At 42.8% G+C, this 19,251-nt stretch overlaps 5 protein-coding genes across 5 annotated transcripts; 3 read left to right on the top strand and 2 right to left on the bottom strand.

The window, feature by feature from the left end:
* Nucleotides 1-5,051: 5,051 nt before the first annotated feature.
* FOMMEDRAFT_23231 (uncharacterized protein) lies at nucleotides 5,052-7,045 on the bottom strand. The gene is made up of 2 exons (XM_007270317.1): nucleotides 6,504-7,045; nucleotides 5,052-6,431 (listed from the first exon to the last, which is right to left on the bottom strand). The coding sequence occupies exons 1-2, from the start codon at nucleotides 6,831-6,833 to the stop codon at nucleotides 5,364-5,366; spliced, it is 1,398 nt and encodes a 465-aa protein (XP_007270379.1). The 5' UTR covers nucleotides 6,834-7,045; the 3' UTR covers nucleotides 5,052-5,363.
* Nucleotides 7,046-8,198: 1,153 nt separating this feature from the next.
* On the top strand, nucleotides 8,199-10,766 carry FOMMEDRAFT_94735 (uncharacterized protein; the record flags this gene model as incomplete). Its single annotated transcript, XM_007270392.1, has 13 exons — nucleotides 8,199-8,525; nucleotides 8,577-8,640; nucleotides 8,696-9,176; nucleotides 9,243-9,480; nucleotides 9,545-9,665; nucleotides 9,742-9,805; nucleotides 9,914-10,014; nucleotides 10,084-10,190; nucleotides 10,247-10,302; nucleotides 10,359-10,372; nucleotides 10,437-10,553; nucleotides 10,609-10,679; nucleotides 10,740-10,766. The coding sequence occupies 13 exons, from the start codon at nucleotides 8,199-8,201 to the stop codon at nucleotides 10,764-10,766; spliced, it is 1,788 nt and encodes a 595-aa protein (XP_007270454.1).
* Nucleotides 10,767-13,121: 2,355 nt separating this feature from the next.
* FOMMEDRAFT_160991 (kinase-like protein) lies at nucleotides 13,122-13,671 on the top strand (the record flags this gene model as incomplete). The annotated part of the gene is made up of 3 exons (XM_007270581.1): nucleotides 13,122-13,264; nucleotides 13,326-13,462; nucleotides 13,571-13,671. The coding sequence occupies 3 exons, from the start codon at nucleotides 13,122-13,124 to the stop codon at nucleotides 13,669-13,671; spliced, it is 381 nt and encodes a 126-aa protein (XP_007270643.1).
* Nucleotides 13,672-14,180: 509 nt separating this feature from the next.
* On the bottom strand, nucleotides 14,181-16,193 carry FOMMEDRAFT_160990 (uncharacterized protein; the record flags this gene model as incomplete). The annotated part of the gene is made up of 5 exons (XM_007270580.1): nucleotides 14,181-14,301; nucleotides 14,368-14,534; nucleotides 14,607-15,340; nucleotides 15,547-15,792; nucleotides 15,848-16,193. 5 exons carry the CDS (start codon nucleotides 16,191-16,193, stop codon nucleotides 14,181-14,183), a joined length of 1,614 nt encoding a protein of 537 aa, XP_007270642.1.
* A 306-nt stretch (nucleotides 16,194-16,499) lies between these two features.
* FOMMEDRAFT_148850 (TPT-domain-containing protein) lies at nucleotides 16,500-18,242 on the top strand. Its single transcript, XM_007270579.1, has 5 exons — nucleotides 16,500-16,555; nucleotides 16,614-16,920; nucleotides 16,976-17,416; nucleotides 17,497-17,685; nucleotides 17,777-18,242. Exons 2-5 carry the CDS (start codon nucleotides 16,657-16,659, stop codon nucleotides 17,897-17,899), a joined length of 1,017 nt encoding a protein of 338 aa, XP_007270641.1. The 5' UTR covers nucleotides 16,500-16,555; nucleotides 16,614-16,656; the 3' UTR covers nucleotides 17,900-18,242.
* The last annotated feature ends 1,009 nt before the right edge of the window (nucleotides 18,243-19,251 follow it).

Genomic DNA, 19,251 nt, shown 5'->3' with positions numbered 1-19,251 from the left:
ATAGAGTAGTACTGTCTTAGTTTATTAACAGAAAGTAGTATCTGATAGTGTTCTAATCAGAATCCCTCTCTACAATAGAATAGAACTACCCTATCTATAATAAGGAACTCCTTACAATTGTCTGTTCCTTAGAGGAGTAGTATTAATATCTCCTTAGTACTGTACAGAAGTTTAAGATTTAGAGTAATCATCTTAATCTCTAGTACTTCTAGACACCTCAGAAGCTCAACTACTACTAAGCCTGCTAGATGTTAGAACTATAGAACTATGACTTTATACTAACCTACAAACCTAGAACACAAATAATGAAAACTGATTTACTCTTAAAATAAGTAAGTTATAAAAGGGGGGAGAATAATAACAAAAATCTTGTTCTCCTAGACAATTCCTGTTTTGTGTCTGAGACAATCTAAGAGATCTGACTTGAATCCAAGAATGTCAACTTTATTACTCACATACAGTAAGCTCTGAGACACATACAGGACTAGGTTGTAGTAAAGTAGCTAGAGAAGTAGGCTAAGGATTAGGAGAAGGATAAGGATGGATAGGTTTACTAGGAAGACTGACTGTACATTCTGAAGGATCAGAAGCTGTGAGAGGACATTGTCCAAGCTTATTACAACAATCTGACTGTAGAACATTTAGGCTAACACAAAATGTAGGAACTTATTACTTAGAACTACTAGTAGTCTAGAATGTAGAGGGAAATTCTAAAGTATATAACTAGTTATAATATGTACTAACAGACTAAGGCCTACCAAACAAGGGTTTGGACTCCTCTACATCTGTATTAGATTCTAGATCACTCTTAGGAAGAAGTCTTAGTAGACCTGATTAGTAAGCTACCTGAGTCTCAGGGTTACAACACTATCTGTGTAATTATTAACTGATTCTCTAAGTAAGTCTATACAGTTTCAACCTGAACAGAACTCACTTCTGAAGGTATAGTGTACATTTATTAGGATCACATCTTCTAGTTGTACAGACTCCCTTAGAAGCTCATTCATGATTGTAGACTATAATTCAAGTCAAAATTCATACAGGACTTGTATATACTTCTCAGAATTTAAGAGAACCCTTCTACTGTCTATTACTTATAGACTGACAGTCAAACTGAGTGAGTCAATCAGGAGATCAAGCTCTACCTCTAAATGTTTATTAATCATTAGTAATCAGATTAGTCTGAATAGTTAGCTCTGACAGAATTTGTACACAATAACTAGTAACACTCTATAACAGGACAGTCCCTGTTCTTCCTTAATCATAAGAGACATTTGTACTAAGGGACAGTTCTGAACCAGAACAACAGTTCTGAATCTGTAACAGACTTTGTAGAACAGATACACAGAACCAGGGAGGACACACAAGCTCTTTTAGAAAAGGTAGTATAGGTTATAAAGTAGAACTATAATTAGAAGAGGTTTACAGTCAAGGATTACTAGTCTAGTGACAAAGTTATACTAGAAGCTACTAACCTGACTATGAATTACTTAATAAAGAAGTTGGACAACAAGTACTTTAGACCCTTTGTTATTAAAAAGAAGATTAGTACCTCTACCTACAAACTCTAACTTCTAGCAACATGAAAGTGTATACACTCAGTGTTTAACAAGGTTCTACTGTCTTAGTACTACAATCTAAGTTTTCCTTTGTAATAAAGACTCCTACTACCTCTACTAGAACTCATTAGTTCTAAACTGGAATACAAAGTAGAGTATGTAGTAGATACTAAGCTAGTACACAGAAAGCTCAAGTTCCTTATCTACTAGAAGGGATACCTAGTTAAAGAACACACTTAGGAACCTACTGAGAATCTCACCCATACTACTAAAACAATCCAAGACTTCTATTAACTTTATCTGAGTACTCTGTATCAACTCTGTCTTACAGATTTCTAAACCCTACTATTCTAACCTATACTTAAGCTACTAACCAAGCCTAATGTTTACCAATTAGGACAATTGGTTTTAGAGAGGAGGGTGATGTTACAGTTCTCTACTCTTGTACCTTCAGTTCTAAGGGTTCTGTACTCTTCTGTACTAGAACTCAGGACTTCTGTCTCTTAAGAGTACTATCTATAAACTATATACATACTGACTCTTGTTACTACCCTTCCTTACTTTATTATTCTATTCCTTTAACTACCCCTTCATTCTTTGTTTATTCTATAGTCTCTTACCCTTTGTCTATCCTTTCATTCTTTGTACCTTTATCTTTGACATTCCTTTCTTTCATTCTTTGTAGCTTATCATTCTTAAGTGACTCATACTCTCTAAGTGCTCTTGTGTAGTTTAGTATATATAAGTGTACAAGATCAGACTGGTCCTGTAGTCTTGATCTTGTCTACTCTAGATAGTCCTATACTCTTAGACTTACTCTATATACTCTACTCTTGTCTCACACTCTCTCTCTGCCTACTCTACAAGTTCTGACTATGTTCTAGTACTTACATTCTGTATTTCTGTTGTGTAGGATAGTTGTAGCCTAGGTCCCCTTACTAAGCCTTTAGGTCCCCTCTATACTGTTACTAACATTTGGTAGTATGAGTAAAAAGGAGTATGAAAGTTAGAGTGTATAATAAAGAGAACTCAACAACTCTTTAGTTATACTAGTACTTGTTACTTAGAGGACAACTAAGATGTTGATCAAAACACATGGTTGAGAAGTGAACAGTCATCCTTAGACATACATTAGTACTAGGAGGAGTAGAAGGACTAGGTTGACAAAATTAATGTACTAATTCTAGGAGTAATAAGAGTACAAGTAGTGTGTAAGTAAAACAGAGTATATAGAGGTAACAGAGGGTCTGTTTATACTAAAAGGACAAAGGAGGACAGGATAGGATAGGACAGGACAGGACAGGACAGGACAGGACAGGACAGGACAGGACAGGACAGGACAGGACAGGACAGGACAGGACAGGACAGAACAGGACAGGACAGGAAAGGACTGGATAATACTAGTAAGGTATAATCCCTAACTAGGTCTATAACTAAGAATGACACTAGTAGGGACTTAATACTCTAGCTAGGTCTAGGACTAGAGGTGACACTAGTAGAGGCTCTAAACATCTGGGACTAGAGTTGACACTAGTAGGGGCTTAGTACCCTGACTAGGTCTACAACTAGAAAAGGGACTTTATACTCTAGAAAACAGGAGGTGACACTAGCAGAGGCCTTATATGTTTAGGACTGGAATTGACACTAACAGGAGCTTAGTACTCTGACTAGGTCTACAACTAGAAAAGGGGCTTTATACTCTAGGAAACAGAAAGGGAAGGGAAAGGGACTTTATACTCTTAGTAGACAGTAGATAATGACAGTAGACACTAGACAGTAACAGAGCAAGAGATAGTATAGTAAGGAATAGACAGTCTTAACAAACACCTTAATAATAGAGAGATACACATTATAGTAGGTAAAACAAGCATACAATGAATACACTATAATTGCTAACTCAATTGTAACATCTGTTGTACTAAAAGTAGATAGTATCTGTTAGTATAGAACCTATAGCTCCTGAAGAGAATTATACTACAGTTCCAGATATTAGTAGTAGTATTAAGATAGTACTTCCTTATACAATTTCAGGACTAGGATAGTAGGTCCTTCTATAGCTTGTTTTTTGACAGTGTTCTGATAGAGTAATTACACAGTAGCTTCTAATCTCAGTAGTAGTACCAAGATAGTGTTCTCCTTAAACAATTTCAGGAATAGGATAGTAGGGGCTTTCACAGCTTGTTTCTAGACACTAGCTTGAGATTGTGACAAGTGGCAGAAAGGTTATGAGTAAGAGCAAGTCTGTAGATAATCTGCTTAAAGTGGCACAGTAAAGTATATTCTTGAGTGGCAGAACCTTAATTGTAGACAGCTGACCAGACTCACAATGATGTGTAATGTGCTCTACTCTGGCACAACCATATACAATCTTTATAGTACATTCTCCCAGAAGCCCAGGACCTCTGATAAGGGTCTGTTGAGAGATTGAAGGTTGGCCAGCAGGTGGTAACAATCTCCCTATAAGCCCTTGAGAGAGAACAGGATATCTGTATAGTATTCATAATGCTTGTAATTAACTAGAGTCTTACTGTAGAGTACTGTAGATGTATAGTAGATAGTAGATGTGTAGGGGGAAGCTGGGGGGAGGCTGACAATCCAGTAGCACAAGTGAAAGGCAGTAGATGAGAGGTAATCCCTAAATTTTGCAATGTTCAAAAAAAAGTGTAAAGGCCAGAGCCTTACTCAAGAACACAGAACAGGCAAAGACCTGGGATTGGAGAGGTTGACCTAAGTACAGGAGCAAGTACAAAGATAATCTCTAAGTGTCTACAAATAGTCCTTTATATACTTAACTAAAGTCATGTGTGTAACCTCAGAGGTTACAGAAACCACTATTATAGAGGTCTTAAAGATTAAGACTGGATGAAGACCTAGAATTATAGAATTATAGTACTTTTACTGTTTAATTTATTTGTAATAAAATATTATTACTTGCTGATTACTCAAACACATTTTGTGGGAAGTGTTGTGTACATTCTATACCTTCCAGAGTAGTGGTTAACATTAGCACATCCAATCTGTAAAGGCAAATACTTAAAGAAAATTAGATCATGCAATCAAATCAAATCAATGCAATTCTGCTACTAAATTGGAAAGGTGGAGTAAATTTTGTAATTTGCTTGTTTGTTTGTGCACAAAACTTCGGTGCCTAAAAGAACAGGGTAGGCAAGCAGATATTGAAAATTTCCTTGTCGAGCAATATTTATTACGACAAAAAAAGAACACCATGGCTATCGAATGGGCAAGTGACAAGAAAAAACTGGGTGTATGATTGGCATTTGGCAAGGAGGATACAAGGAACGTCGAAGCCTCCTGAGACTCATATAAGAGGAGACACAGTGCGAAATCGAATATTTAATAACAAGAAAAAAGAGGATAAAAAGAAACTTAATAAGAAAAGCAAGTAGACAGCTAATTTGAAATGAAACGAAACGAATGAACCAGATTCCAATTTGAACTGAGATGCATTTTGCAAATGAAATAATAAAAAGGGGGTAGTTAAGGAGAACGGCAACAGGATGGGTAAGAAGGGTGGGTATATACTTAAACACGTTTGCTCGAATTGGAATGTAGTTGAGTGTTGAAAATAGGGAAAAATGCGTAATGTAACCCAGGTCATGCGACGGGGTCTAATGTATGAAAGGTCCGTTAACAGCCAGGCGTAGGAAGACAAACATTGGACGGAACAGGGAAGGGAGATATTTTGCATGTTATAGCAACAAGGGCGGAATTAGGAAAAGTTTAAAATCAAATACCCACCAGGCAAGAAAATTAATTTCTTTTCAAATCCCCTTAGCTGAATGATTACCGTCGAATATTGGTATATGCAGGTGGGAGTTCAACCGTTTCTGCGTCGTCCTCGCCATCAACAGTCGTCCCAGCATCTTCGTGTTGGATAATATTCACTGGACGGAATACAGGAGGCGCAGCACCTTTACGACTCGTGCCTGCGCTCGTACCCGCGCTCGTAGTCGCCGTCTGCGGCGTTGATGGCCGCAAATGCTCACCCTCTGTACCCGTGCTAAGGCTATACCCAGACATCCGGTGGTCAAAGAGCGGCTGTGCTGCGCCCGTCCTCGCCGCGCCCGTGCCAACTCCGTAACCATATGATGAACCTGGTGCACGGCTGCTGCTTCCCCATTCTGATTGTGGTGGCTCTGAGGGCACAATGTATGGCTCTGGAGGAGCAAGATGTGCAATTTCACCATCGTGTACTGGGTTTTCGTTATCTGTGAAGAGATCGGGACGTTCCTTGGCAGATGCATCTCGCTGTTTGCGCCGCCGCAGGAATAGGAGGACCAGAATGAAGGCGCAAATGACGACCACTGCTGCTACAACACCACCTGCGATTGGACCCGCGTTCGAACTCGACGAGCTATTACCATTCTGGGCCTCAGACGTGCTCGTTGGATAGTTGCCGCCTGCAGGACTTCCTGCTGTTGAAGAGGGTGCAGAGGAGTCAAGACATCCAGTATTGCCATTCCCTGCCGAGACAATATAGGTGACACTTCCACCAGCACCAAGACCCCTATTATCGCCAGCACCGAGCATAAGTGTAGTCCCTCCTTTGACATTTGGCGTCCAAAAAAAGCCTACTCCCTCTCCGTCTTTCGGTGTTGTTTGTCCCACGGTAATATTAAACGATTTACCACCAGGTATCACACCGTAGAATGTTGGTTGTCCCTGTACTGTGTTCGGATCCCACCAGATTCGAGACTGGGTACACTGAACAATCTGGTTCAGAGGGTCGAGATTAAAGAAGAATTTTGATTGAACATTCTGTGTTGAATCGAAGCAGCTTGAATCACCCGATGTTGCTACGATCGCCGCTGAGCTCGTCCCGCCGCTACCAAAGCCTGTGCTATCGCTCACCTAATTTTGCAACGATGTAAATTCAGTTCATAGACGTACCCAAAGAACAAACAAGCTAAATGCGGAACGTACGACGGCAACAAATTGAGAAAGTGCGGGATAATTGAGCTTGAAAGAGATCGACGTGGAAGATCCATCAAACTTCTCAGAGAGGATAGTGCGCGCCTCGACGTTGTTGGGGAGAGGGGTTCCACCGAAAGGAATAATCAACACAGAATAAGGGGGGACACCTCCTGAGCCCGTGATGCTAATAGTCATGTTGTTGCATTGCTTTGGAGTGTTGTCGATGTTGAACGAGAATGCGTTAGCAAGGGGCAAGAGCGCACAGAACGTTACCCCTGTCGACGCAATGGCCGACAAGGACGCGAGGCGTCTCCGCGACGAAGGCGTCGATGGGGACATGGTGGATGATAGTGAGAGGAGTGGAGTGACGAAATGCAGGAGGCTAAACTGTCTTGGCCAGCGCGTGTCCTGTCGGGTCGGCTTTCTTGCGGGTAGTTCAGTTCTGCCTGTGGAGCCCGTCCAAATATCTCAAAATAATCGATAGACAGGACCGCTCAGCAGCAGAGAAACAGCAAGGGTATAGTACGAAGCGGACGTCGAAGAGAGTCTGCAAGAAAGGACAGGAAAACGAACTTGCGAGGGAAAAGGAGGAGGCACTGCGGAGAATCGAGATGAGTGAGGCGAGGCGAGGAGCTTCGACCAGATGCACAGCCTGCTTATGTCATCTTCCTATCACGGCAACCGAGAGTAGATCAACAGATCACCGCTGTAGGTTAATTCCTTACTTCGCAACCAGCTATAAGAATACACGAACAGCGCGACCAGAAGACCTGCTGTTCGCACGGACGCGCTAGCATGCTAGTTTCTGTGAGGCGCTCACTCCGACGGTATGCGTTTCAACAAGACCATTTATCTTCTGTCTAGACTCATGGTCTCTGTTTTCTCGGAGCCTCTTGCAAAAGTTCTCTATCAGTCCAATCACGCGCACAAATCAGATAGGTTCATCCATACATATACGATTCATCAACAGCCATGATGCCTTTGAAAAAGCGTACAAGAACGGCCACGAAAGCACAGCAACTATCATCACGTCTGACTCTAAAACTACCCGAGCTTTCGGATCCGGTATAAACGCTGAAGTGAAGTTGATTTTCTTAGCGTATATGTTCCGTCACCCTCATGCTTCGGATAATATCTCAAAACCGGGTAGGCTAACTCGTTCTCAAGCTCGATTTCTACAAACGACTGTCTCGGACTATCAATCGTACGTGAATCAGAACTCAATCTTGTTGGATAAAGCAACAAAACTCACTGGGTGCGTGAAGTTAATTTCAGATGTTCTCAGCCATGATCTTTTTCGATCGGTTTTCGACTGCTTTTCTTCCCGCGAGCATAAAGTATAAACAAAGGCACTGTCACCTAGGACTTTTTAAAAAACATGCCTTTTGGTGTTTTGACTGCTAGGGTGGCAGATAAGTTTTCTGATCTCGGTCAGTTCAACTCGCCGACCATATGCAAGACGCATGAAGAGTCTCTCTTCGCCGATGGTCTGCTCTCATTACCTGCTGGCACTTAACGTTTATCCATGGATCTCCACTTGCAGCCCGCTCTACCCGGCCGGTGTGAGTGGAAATCGAGAATCGAGGAGATAGCCATCATGCAAGCCTCAGAATTGCTCAGAATAATACCTTCCTAACTTGAGTGGGGCTCGGAAGGACTTTAAATTGACCATGTCTCTGGTCTGCAAATGCAGGTACCTACAAGATGGTACACTACATACGAGTTTCGTCACTCTTTCCTGTACTCTGCTTGGCTCTCGCGACCATAGCATCTATAGTTCATTTACCAAGGGCCACTGATCCATGTGCAGCTATTGCTGGACAGACTTTTGTTCCTCCCACTGACGCACTCGCCTGCTTAAAGTCTTTCCCCTTCAACGAAACCCTCCGCCAGAACATCTTGCAGGTTGTCTCGCGTGTCTTTGACTTTTTCACTTTTGAGAACTATTATTTAGATTCGCCAGCTCCGTTTGAAGAGTCTACGGTAGATATCCGAGCAGAACTCGAACGAATAAACAGTACTGACTACGAGGTAAGTCTTACTGAAATAGATTTCGTCTGCGTTGCTCATCTTTTCCTGCAGACGGATTTCGACTTTAACAAGGATCTCTTCGACTTCACGACTCAATTAAACGATGGTCACACGCGTAAGCAGAAGAATTTCTGTATCGGCTAGTACACTGACTGACGTTACATATCAAGGCTGGTTTCCAAACTGCTATACGACCTTCCAGAACTTGCTTCCTGCCCCAGTAGTCATCCTCGAAGAGGATGGTGAACAGAACGTCTTTGTCGTACCAAACTCCGTCGAGTTGTTCGGATTGCTCGGAACCAATTTCTCAGATTTCTATGACTCGATTGATTTCGACTGGCAACGTCTTGCGGGCGCAAAGGTGGTCTCCATTGAGGACATAGATCCATTCGAATATATAGACATCATAGCGAAGAACGTCTCTGGGAACTACCTCGACCATGGAGTGCGCGTAAACAGTGCACTAAGCAGCTACCGTATTAGTGGAACCAACTATTCACAGCGTGTCGGTGATCTTGCTGCTCGACCAATGCCAGTACAGGAGAACCTAACGTTTAGTCTCATTATGGCAAACAGCACTGATGAAGAAAATGTGACTGTGCCATTTTTAGTGCAATTCGTAGGCAACTCGTTTACAGACCAGACATCTTTGTCAGTCCAATTCCTGATCTCTTGTTCCCTTATTTTGGAGCTCTGATGAACTGATTTCTGGTATAGCTGGACAAATAATTGTGCCTCAACTAATACCACCAATGGTGTCGACGCGAAAGTAGGCAGAATTTCTAAGAATGCCTTCCGCCGGAACGACCGACTTCTTGCGAAGGCCTTTATCATGGATTCTCCGCCAAGCAATGCGATTGACCTTCCACCAGAATTCCAACCGACTCTCCCGCAGGTCAATACCTCTGCAGGAGTGATCAAGTCGTATATTTTGCCTGACAACCAGACTGGTGTGGTAAATAGATTTTCCTTCCTCTTATTTAATGGGGACCACTCTAATAAATGACGGGGTATTTCAGATGTTCGTAGGTTCGTTTGATGGCGACTTCTCTCAGTTCCAGACCGATACAGTCTCTGCGATGAACAACTTCCTCTCTGCAAATGTCTCACGGCTTCTTATTGATCTTACGGGTAACGGTGGTGAGTTAGCTTCGTATTACTCTTTTTCCTGGTGCTCTTCCCCCGATTGTTGCGCACTGATGACTGCTATGTCTAGGAGGATTCGTGTGCCTTGGACTATTCTTGCACCAGTACCTTGCAGGCGCACAGATCGGATATCCGTGAGGTTTTTTGCCTTTCTGACAGACAGCACTCCTTTAACATTGCTTCGTTCTCTCTTTCTAATTGGATCTTGTGATTGGCGTGGTGACGTTGTTCTCTGTATTTAGAGGATTTGTGTCAACTAGTCGTGCAAATGAGCTTGCACAGAAGATTGTGAAGAATGACATTGCACTAAATGTTACTCAACAATATTATTCACCCTCAAACTGTCAGTCCATTAATCATTTTGAGAAGTTCATTGATTCTCATAACTAATGTTACTTTGTTGGACTTATAGGGGCGTTCTTGAATGACACGCAGTATCCGACGACTTTCAACTATAACGATCCCTCTTTACCATTTACTGTCAATGATGTTAGCGATCCTACATCTCAACGATTCCATGTAAGTAATATTTAAATATTTGATATTAATTCGCTTGGCTTGATTTATTTCTCAAGGAAATCTGTACACCATTTGACGTCGACATCCCGCAAACGCCGCCTATTGCTCTCGAGTATGTAACATGATTTAACATTACTCACACGTGAAATACTGAGTTCATAATTGCAGGAACATAGCTATTGGTACACTTAATCTCTCAGCTATCTTGATTTTACATCCTCATGCTAATCACATTCTTGTTATTAGTCAGCAATGGCAATTGCGCGTCAACCTGTGCAATGTTCAGCACGCTCATGAACGAGCTGCATAACACTACTATTGCTGTCTTCGGCGGCAAGCCTGACGAAGATATTGAGTTCAAAGGTGCGAACCTAATATTGGCATTGGTAAACACAACATAATACTCATCTGTGGATAGGCATGGCGGGCAATCAAGTCCTTGAATGGGCTGACATAGATACAGAGATCAAGACAGCCAATTTGAAAGATGTGAGAGCAAAAGCACCCTTTCTCAGGAAGTATCTCACTTTTGGTATCTTCATAATTAAGGACCCTCTCGCACCTCCTGATCTGTGAGTATGGTTGGTGCATTAAATAAAATATACTAACTCTCTGCACGGTCACATAGCCTTGTAGACGGAAACTTCCGGCAAGCTCCTATCTTTCGTGGATTTATTGGATTGCTGACTTGGTCTTATGGCAGACACAATTGGAGGACTGGTTTGTTGTTCTTTTTGAACCCTGCCACTTTATTGTCACTCGTACTGACAGTATATGCTCACAGCTTGGAGTTTCCTTGATGAGGATGTACCTATTGGTGAGCTCAAATTGTGCTGCGACTGTACGAAACTGTGATATTTACCAAACTGTCAGCATACAAATCTGAGCTTCCCACGAGTAAGTCCTATTCCTTCATTGCTGAACTATTTCTGAATGTAAAATTAGTACGATTTGCGTACACAAGGGATACAGTCAATAATCCACAGAACTTGTGGATTTTTGCGTGCGTAATTTATTTTTCTGGGAATACTACTTTTACTTAAGCTTTTTATTTATCTTGACAAGTGCTAGCCAGATATTTGACTAGTAATTGCACCTTTCTTGTGCTTGTCCGCTCGTTCTACAAACCATGAATCAGAGCAAACTCCTGTGCACGGTTCATAGTTTCAGTAGGTAATGAATGTAGCGAGTGCACCTAGTTCTCCAAGTTTCAGTCCTTGTCATGAGAGTTTGGCTGACCTCCTCGACAATATTTTATATATTCAGTGTTTGGCGGGAAAGTGAAGAAATGTGTGGTTGGCGGGAGTCTTTTTATGGACAATGGCAACCATTTATGTGACTGACAGACTAACCATCTTTCCGAGAAATTTCAAATCATATTGCTCATCTGGTAGGACTTACAGGAATTTACTCTCAGTGATACTGGGAGAAAAAATGAGCTCGAGGCTAGGAACTTGAAATTTGCTGCACAAGGAGCATAACGTAGCAAAGTTTGCATATACAACCAGGGAACAACCTCGCCACTTACTTTTCACGATCGGCAATGTAGCTTTCATGCATAAAATTTTATTTCGATTTTTGAAGCATACTAATTCGACACACTGCTAAAGCAACTGAATCCTCAGAGACATAGTATTTTGTCAGTCAATTCATACTGCAAGAGTGTACGCTCCGACTTAGGAATAGCAACATCACTGCAAGGTCGCAACCAGTGGCTTGTCTGGCAATGTTCAACATGCAGTCATAACAACCGCACCTTTGCTTGATCAACTCTGAAGAAGGATCACAATTCGAGTGATACAAAGTTCCTTGTAACCTCCGAGGTTACACACGTGACTTTAGATAAATATAAAAGGGCTATTTGTAGATTACTTAGATCTCATCTTCGTACTTGCTCCTGTACTTAGGTCGACCTCTCCAATCCCAGGTCTTTGCCTGTTCCGTGTTCTTGAGTGAGGCTCCGGCCTTTACATTCCTCTGCCTGTATTATCTTCCCCAAGTATTAACCTCATCTCTGTCAATAGACCTGCAGTTAGGTTACTTTATCTGCCTGAGAACTCAAGAATACAGATTCACATGTCACTCAATTCAGGAGGCCAAATACACTCACCTAAATACCCTGGACGTTACTATGTTATAGATAAGAAATTAGGAGGAGGGGCCAATGCAACAGTATGGGTGCGTTGCACTCTGTTCATCCCCCGGACAACCTGGTACCTGACTCGAATGCTCTAATTCCGCGATTTATGATTCTCCACCTCCTTTCCTGTATTTAAACTTGTAGAGAGCCTTGGCGTACGTACAAAGCAGATCACGGCACATTAGAGATAAACAGCTCGGTTTTGTTGCGATAAAAGATGGCGTATATAAAGAAGAAAATGATTCTATGAAGACCTTGACACTAAAATATCCTAATCTATTCGTAACTAAATCGTCCTTTAGCGTACTTGTGCCTGATAATGACTATTATTTGCAGGTCAACCGGATTGAGTCCCTCAGTAAGGAAATCCTTGTGATAGAATATGCACCGTTTGGATCTTTACAAACTATCATGGATGAGGTTGAAAAACATGTTTTGAGAGAGGACGATATTAGCAACAGGCCTAGAATATTCAAAACTTGGTTTCCTGAACATGAAGTGGCCAACGTTATATTGTTTGTATATCTTATGCTTGCCAATTATCTTTCAAATTAACTGACAATCTCATTATCTGTAATAAGGAAAATCCTCGAAGGCATTTATACCATGCATGTCAAGGAAGACTTAGTCCACCGAGACATAAAGTGAGTACGTTAGTTAGCATATATAGTGCATGAGAAACCTGAGTCTGTTAGCCTTGAAAATATCTTTAGCTTCGGGAATGGAATTATAAAAATAGGAGATTTTGGAAAGTGAGTTGATACTGAAATTTTAGTCGACTTTGTCCGATCATGCGTTTATGGACTGGTACCAGTGCTTGCGAATACAGGGACGTACAAAGGACACCTGTGGAACTTTCCGACAGATATGCACCACCAGAGTATCATAAACATAAATACTATGATGCTAAACAACTTGATATGTGGTCTATTGGGTGCGGAAATTGTTTCTGCCTTTAGGATTGTCATACGAGTCCGAGTATTAACATCTTCTAGAATTGTTGTTTACATACTGCTGGCTGCCTCCCATCCGTTTGAAGATAACAGCTTGGCGGTCACAATAGAGAACATCAAGAGCTGTACGCCGAGCATTGAACGGATAAGAAGAGTGAACGCAGATGTCTCGAAATTCGGTAGGCTAGAACGTTTTCAGATTGAAGGAGCCAAATACACTGATGATGCCTACTATTTTTAATAATAATAAAACAATAATAAACCTCGACAATTATGGAATCACGTAGCAATAGATTTGGTGGAAGGGACTCTCAAGTATCCTCCGCAAGACAGATTAACAGCAAGAGCAGCAGTGAACTTAGCCAAACGTGTCCGTATACAGCCTTAACGATTCCATTCTATGCGGGAATACTAACAATATCATACTTTCTCAATAGTGGAAGGATGAACTGTACAGGAAATACATGGATAAGGCACAATTCTCGGGACATAGAAAGAAAAGGTAGTATTTTCCGAGCAGTTTGCTTAGGTCGGTTGTGTGAGATAACGCAGTCCATGCAATTATGGCAAAGATGCATTCTTATATATGCATAATGTAATAAGGTGACGCCTATTATAACTGCCAAGAGCTTGTGTTCTGCTTGAATATAAGATGACCGCTGCCAATGCTATGTACTTGTAGTCCTTTCACTTGCGCACAAACTGCAGAAGAATGAGTTCTATAAGGTATCCAATAAATACAGCTAGTATTATCTTATGCGAGTGCAGACGCAGAGCTTAGAGGAAAACAAACAGCGTGACAAAAAAACGAAGCAACGTACGACTCCAACCCAAACAAAAATCGAACTAACGAAATATGCAACACAGAGTGAACCGCAATTGTTGAGGACAGAAATCTTATGAGCGTTTCATCTGTTCCTTGACGTACGAGATCACAGCAGATACGTCGATACTCAATACTCGACTATCTGCTGTCGTTGGTGGGGAGATGGGTGGGAGTGAGCCTCGAGAGAATTTTCTATCATAAATCGGTTAGTCAATAAGAATCAAGTCAAATAGAAAACAAATAAACATATATACTAACTTTGTGTTTCTCCAAGCAACGTAATGTATCCCAAGTGCTCGAGTGACAAACTCGTGTTCGTTCGTGTACCGACCGTCAGGGAAGAACTCGATTACGGCAGGTGTAGGTGGACCGGGTCGGAGTAAGATACTGTTTGTTAAAGAGTCGCCGTACACGCCAAGCATGATCTTTAAAAAGTATTTTAAATGATTAGTCATCCGACGAGAAGAAAAAAGACAAGACAATGATAAAGTACCAACCGAAGATTGTGCTGCTGCACGTATATGCTCCACCCACGGAGTAGGCTCACCGCCATCACCACCGATCTCGATAATATGCACGTCCCACTTCTGCGACGAACCGAGTTTCTTCAGCTCGCGTACAAGCGCATCATGGTCGTCGTTTCTCAACCTCGGACCCATCCGACGGCCTTGCGTCGACACATACGTTACGGCACGGCGTTTCTCACTTCCCACTTTCGGTGAAGGTAAAGACAAAGCAGCTTCACGAATCGGTGCTGCCCAGTCTTCCCGCGCAGGCAACGCGAAAGCAGGCGCGAACGATAACCTTTTATCCGTAGCCTCAATCGTCATTCCTGATATCCTTACTCCCTTCTTATTTCCTTTCGTTAATTCACGATTTACTTCCTCCTCCCTATCCCTGTCCAAATGCGGAGAAACAATAACCTCCGTACCAAAATCAAATGCCTGAGCGGCATGTTCCGCCGCCGCCCGATCCGCAAGCAGGATACGATCAAAAATCACGGGCCGGTTCGAACGTTCGTAATCTATCCAATCTTCTGCGAAGAGATGTCCCATGAAGGGGAATGCTAGCCGTGCGAGTCGGAGTGAGTATCCAGATTCGTCGATTTCGGTACGCTTTGCATTGGGGAAGAGTGAGAGTGATGGTGGGACGAGTGGTGGTGAGGTGGTGTCTGATTCTGCGAGAGTGGCGTATGCTCGGTGTAGGGCGAGGAATGTTTGGTTGTCTAGTACTGTTGTTGGGATGAAAATAGTTCGTTAGTTAAACCCATTTGAAAATCCGTCGAAGTGATGCGGTAACGCGGCAAGATGCCGATAATCAGACCAGGAATATGACATGAAACGTGTTGCTGAGAATATAACAAAAGAAGATTTGACGCAAATCGACGTACAGTGAGAATGGTCCAGACAAATTAACGAGGCACCTGTTAATCTGTACACAGTTGAGCATCCATATCAAGCTCTTGTGAACTTGCAACGTCAAAGTACCTGTGTGCGTCGTAGCCTAAAATATCAATAGCCTGACGTCTCGTTACGATTCTGAGATCCTGCAGAACAGGTGGATCGGATATACCGAGATTAGTCGACAACATCGCTGCAACAGTTGGGAATGACTGAGAAGTCCGATCGGATACAAGATATAGAGTTCCGTTGAGGAGCAGAACATTGTCAAGAATAGTATATCCTGATAATACTTGTTTTAGAAAATGCCCTTAGGAAGACGAATAATACTATCGCACCTGGTACATGTGCAACCAAGTTCGTCGAAGGAATATTCCCGTTACCCCAGTATAAATGATGTTGGTCTTCTGTTACACCTCCCGGCCCAAGATCATATTGCTTCCTACTTTCTATCTCCCAGTCACCCAGAACAGCAACCTCTAGGTCATCAGCAAACTTTGACGACCGCCTGCCATCCTCGCGAAAAACGTTTTGAACGTTGAGGAGAGCTGATGCAGAGAGATCGTTGATTGCCGAGCGTGCAAGACTGAGAGTTGGGACCGACGATTCGAAATTGTATGCGACAAGAAAGACGGTGAGTGCAAAGAGTAGGAGGGTTATTTCTCGTCGAGTGAGCAGCGGCATGACTGACTGCACCAGTCAAGGCTAGCTAAAGAGACTGTTAAAATCACGCGTCGCAGGAGCACGCGCAGATATTGAATTGGCAATTGAGCGCGGGAAAGAACGCCGACGCGTGCCTGTCTCGGAATTAGCAAACCCTGATTTATTTGATAAGGTACGTTCCCGGCTCAATATATCCGAATGGAGAAGGAGGTGGGTGAGTCGCCTTCCTTTCATAGATATTCCTATCACAGCCGGTCACTGCGTGTCGTTGTCGCGGCTGTAGGGTGGCGAGCCCGAAGTACCTTTATATCTTACACTATCCCAATCTCGTTTATCTACTCCCGCTCTCCACCTCACCATCTCACGCTCATCACCAGTCCACTGTACGTGCCACGTTGCAGTCTCTTGCTCATCTGTGGTGTTGATTTCGCGTTTTTGCAGCCTTTAAAACTTAGATTCGTGCATTTAGTGTGTTAAGCTTGACATGTCGTCCGATATCGCCCGTACGGAGGCGGTTGAACCCAGCGACGAGAAGTCATACAATGAGGAGGTGAAGGAGGAGCTTTTACCACAGCCTGTTAGCGCTGCACCTGCACCTGCACATCCGAGACAAAAATACTCGGCTGCAGCAATCATACCAGTCTGGATCGTGCTCAGTTCGGCCGTCATCATTTACAACAATCATGTCTACAACAGGCTCGACTTCAAATTTCCCGTATTTCTTGTAACATGGCATCTTACCTTTGCAGTGCGTATACTCCGAATTTTCTTCCCTTCAACTCAATCTGACGTCGGGGTTTCAGGCAATTGGCACGCGTGTACTTCAACGTACTACACGTCTACTCGACGGCGCAAAAGACGTACACATCACCAAAGACATGTTCATGAAATCAATCCTCCCCATCGGCGTTCTATTCAGTGGCTCGCTCATCCTCAGCAACAAAGCATACCTCTACCTCAGCGTGCACTACATCCAGATGCTCAAAGCCTTTAACCCCGTTGCCATCCTACTTATTACTTGGGTCTTCCGTCTCCAGGAGCCGAGCAAGAAACTTGCTTGCATCGTCGTGATGATTTCCAGTGGCGTTGCTCTCGCATCGCGCGGCGAGTTGCATTTCGACCTTACAGGATTCATCATCCAGGCAGCGGCGGTTGCGTTCGAGGCGTCACGACTTGTCATGATCCAGGTCCTTCTTCACGGACTTAAGATGGATCCTTTAGTATCTCTTCATTACTATGCTCCGGTACGGAAGCTGTTTTCTCCTATTATTTTCAAATTCAAAAATCAAATTCACTCAATAAATTTTGATTCCGATTTTGGCAGGTGTGCGCGTTGATCAACTTAATGGTGATCCCTCTCACGGAGGGACTTGAGCCCTTCTACGAAGTGATGCGCGTCGGGCCGTTGATCATGTTCTCAAATGCTGCCATTGCGTTCTTGCTGAACATCGCAGCTGTTTTCCTGGTTGGTGCGGGTAGCGGTCTTATTCTCACTCTTGCTGGTGTCTTCAAGGTACGTGACGTTGTGTTGTCTCACTTCATCTTGTCTTGTCTATTCTTTCAGGCTGAGTGCTAATTACGATTCTCCCTATTCTACCGTGCAGGATATCCTCCTTGTAACAAGCTCTGTCCTCTTACTCGGTGTCGAGATTACCCCTCTACAAGTATTCGGATACTCAATAGCACTCATAGGGCTCGTACTCTTCAAGACGTCGGGCGGGAAATAATAATTTGCATGGAACAAGTGAAAACTGACGATACGATACATGGATATTTTTTGTTGGTTGTATGCGCATCTGGTTACGAAAACTTTCTCCACCTCCCCCTTTTCCCACTCTCATCTTGGTCTTGGATTGGAAAGACTCTGATTGATGGTTGCTTACTTCTTCACTTACTTTGCTCGCGTCGCTTGGGTCCGGAAGGGGGGTTAGGGAGCGTAACTTTCTGTCTGTCTAGGACTCGTATGCTATTAATAATGTCCCTTCTTCTCCCTCTCCTCCTCCTTCCTCTTCCCTCCTCCTCTCCTCTCGGCTCAAGCGTTGCCCCGTCTCCTCCGTGTCACTACCTACCAACTTACCTATCTATCTCCAAATATTGTTAGAATCATGTAGCGGTTGCTGATCCAATGTCTGATAAAATAGATGACAATGATCTTGTGTTTTACTTTGGTGTTTGTTCTTGGGCGTAGATGGAGATGTTTGTGTGTCAGGGATGGGAAGAGTACCTCTTTATCTTTTTTGTATGGACGATGATATCATTGTATGGACGTCTGCTCGCAAAAAACTATGTTATCGAGCCAATTGCCTTCCAGCCAGTACTAGTGTGATCTGTATTTGGATATTGACGCTGGCAAGGAACGGAAGCTCGAAGTCAAAGGTTATCTTTGGTTATCTTTTGGACCCGTGCATTGTTAAAATAAATAAATGAAGGTATTTAAGGGTAAGCTGGACGTTCGGCTCGTTGGTCACTGCTGTGTTCTTCATTTGAGCTAGATGCAGTTTATGCACTGCGACCGGTCAAGGAAATAAACTTAGCAAGACATAGCATTTTCAATAAATAAATTGGTTTATTTTTTTAATACACAATATCGACACAAATAAATAATCAAGACATTGATAAATAACGTGCGAGTCGGCAAATCACTTTAGATGAAGAATCAAAGGAGGATAACACATATTGTAGGACAGGATTCAAAGGAATGGATCAGGTAAAACACAGTAAGAATAGGAAATTTGTAATGATCTAGTGTCAAAAACGTGCAGAAATACTCTGTTGTTAACTGAAGCACAGGACGAATAATGAGCAGGAGTTGTCAAGCACTAAATGTGCCTTCCTCATTTGCAAGTGAGCCTTCTACTGTGGGAGCACCTGAAAGGAATTAGCCGAAGTTGAGCCAGAAAGACACGGACGAGCATACCTTCACCAAATGCAATGTCACTTATAGTCCCTGACCTGTAATTTGTTCCTTGGTTCACTCCTCTCTCGCCTGCTACCTTCAGGTTAATTATGACTCGACTCCCAAGTACACAGAGCAATGTCGGGCTCCCCACTGAGCCTAAGAAGTTTGCAATGAAAGCAT

This window comes from Fomitiporia mediterranea (genome assembly GCF_000271605.1).
Source record: "Fomitiporia mediterranea MF3/22 unplaced genomic scaffold FOMMEscaffold_13, whole genome shotgun sequence".
In the NCBI taxonomy this organism is placed as follows: Eukaryota; Fungi; Basidiomycota; class Agaricomycetes; order Hymenochaetales; family Hymenochaetaceae; genus Fomitiporia; species Fomitiporia mediterranea.
The sequence above is the reverse complement of the archived record's forward strand: the minus strand, read 5'-3'. Positions and strand labels throughout refer to the sequence as shown.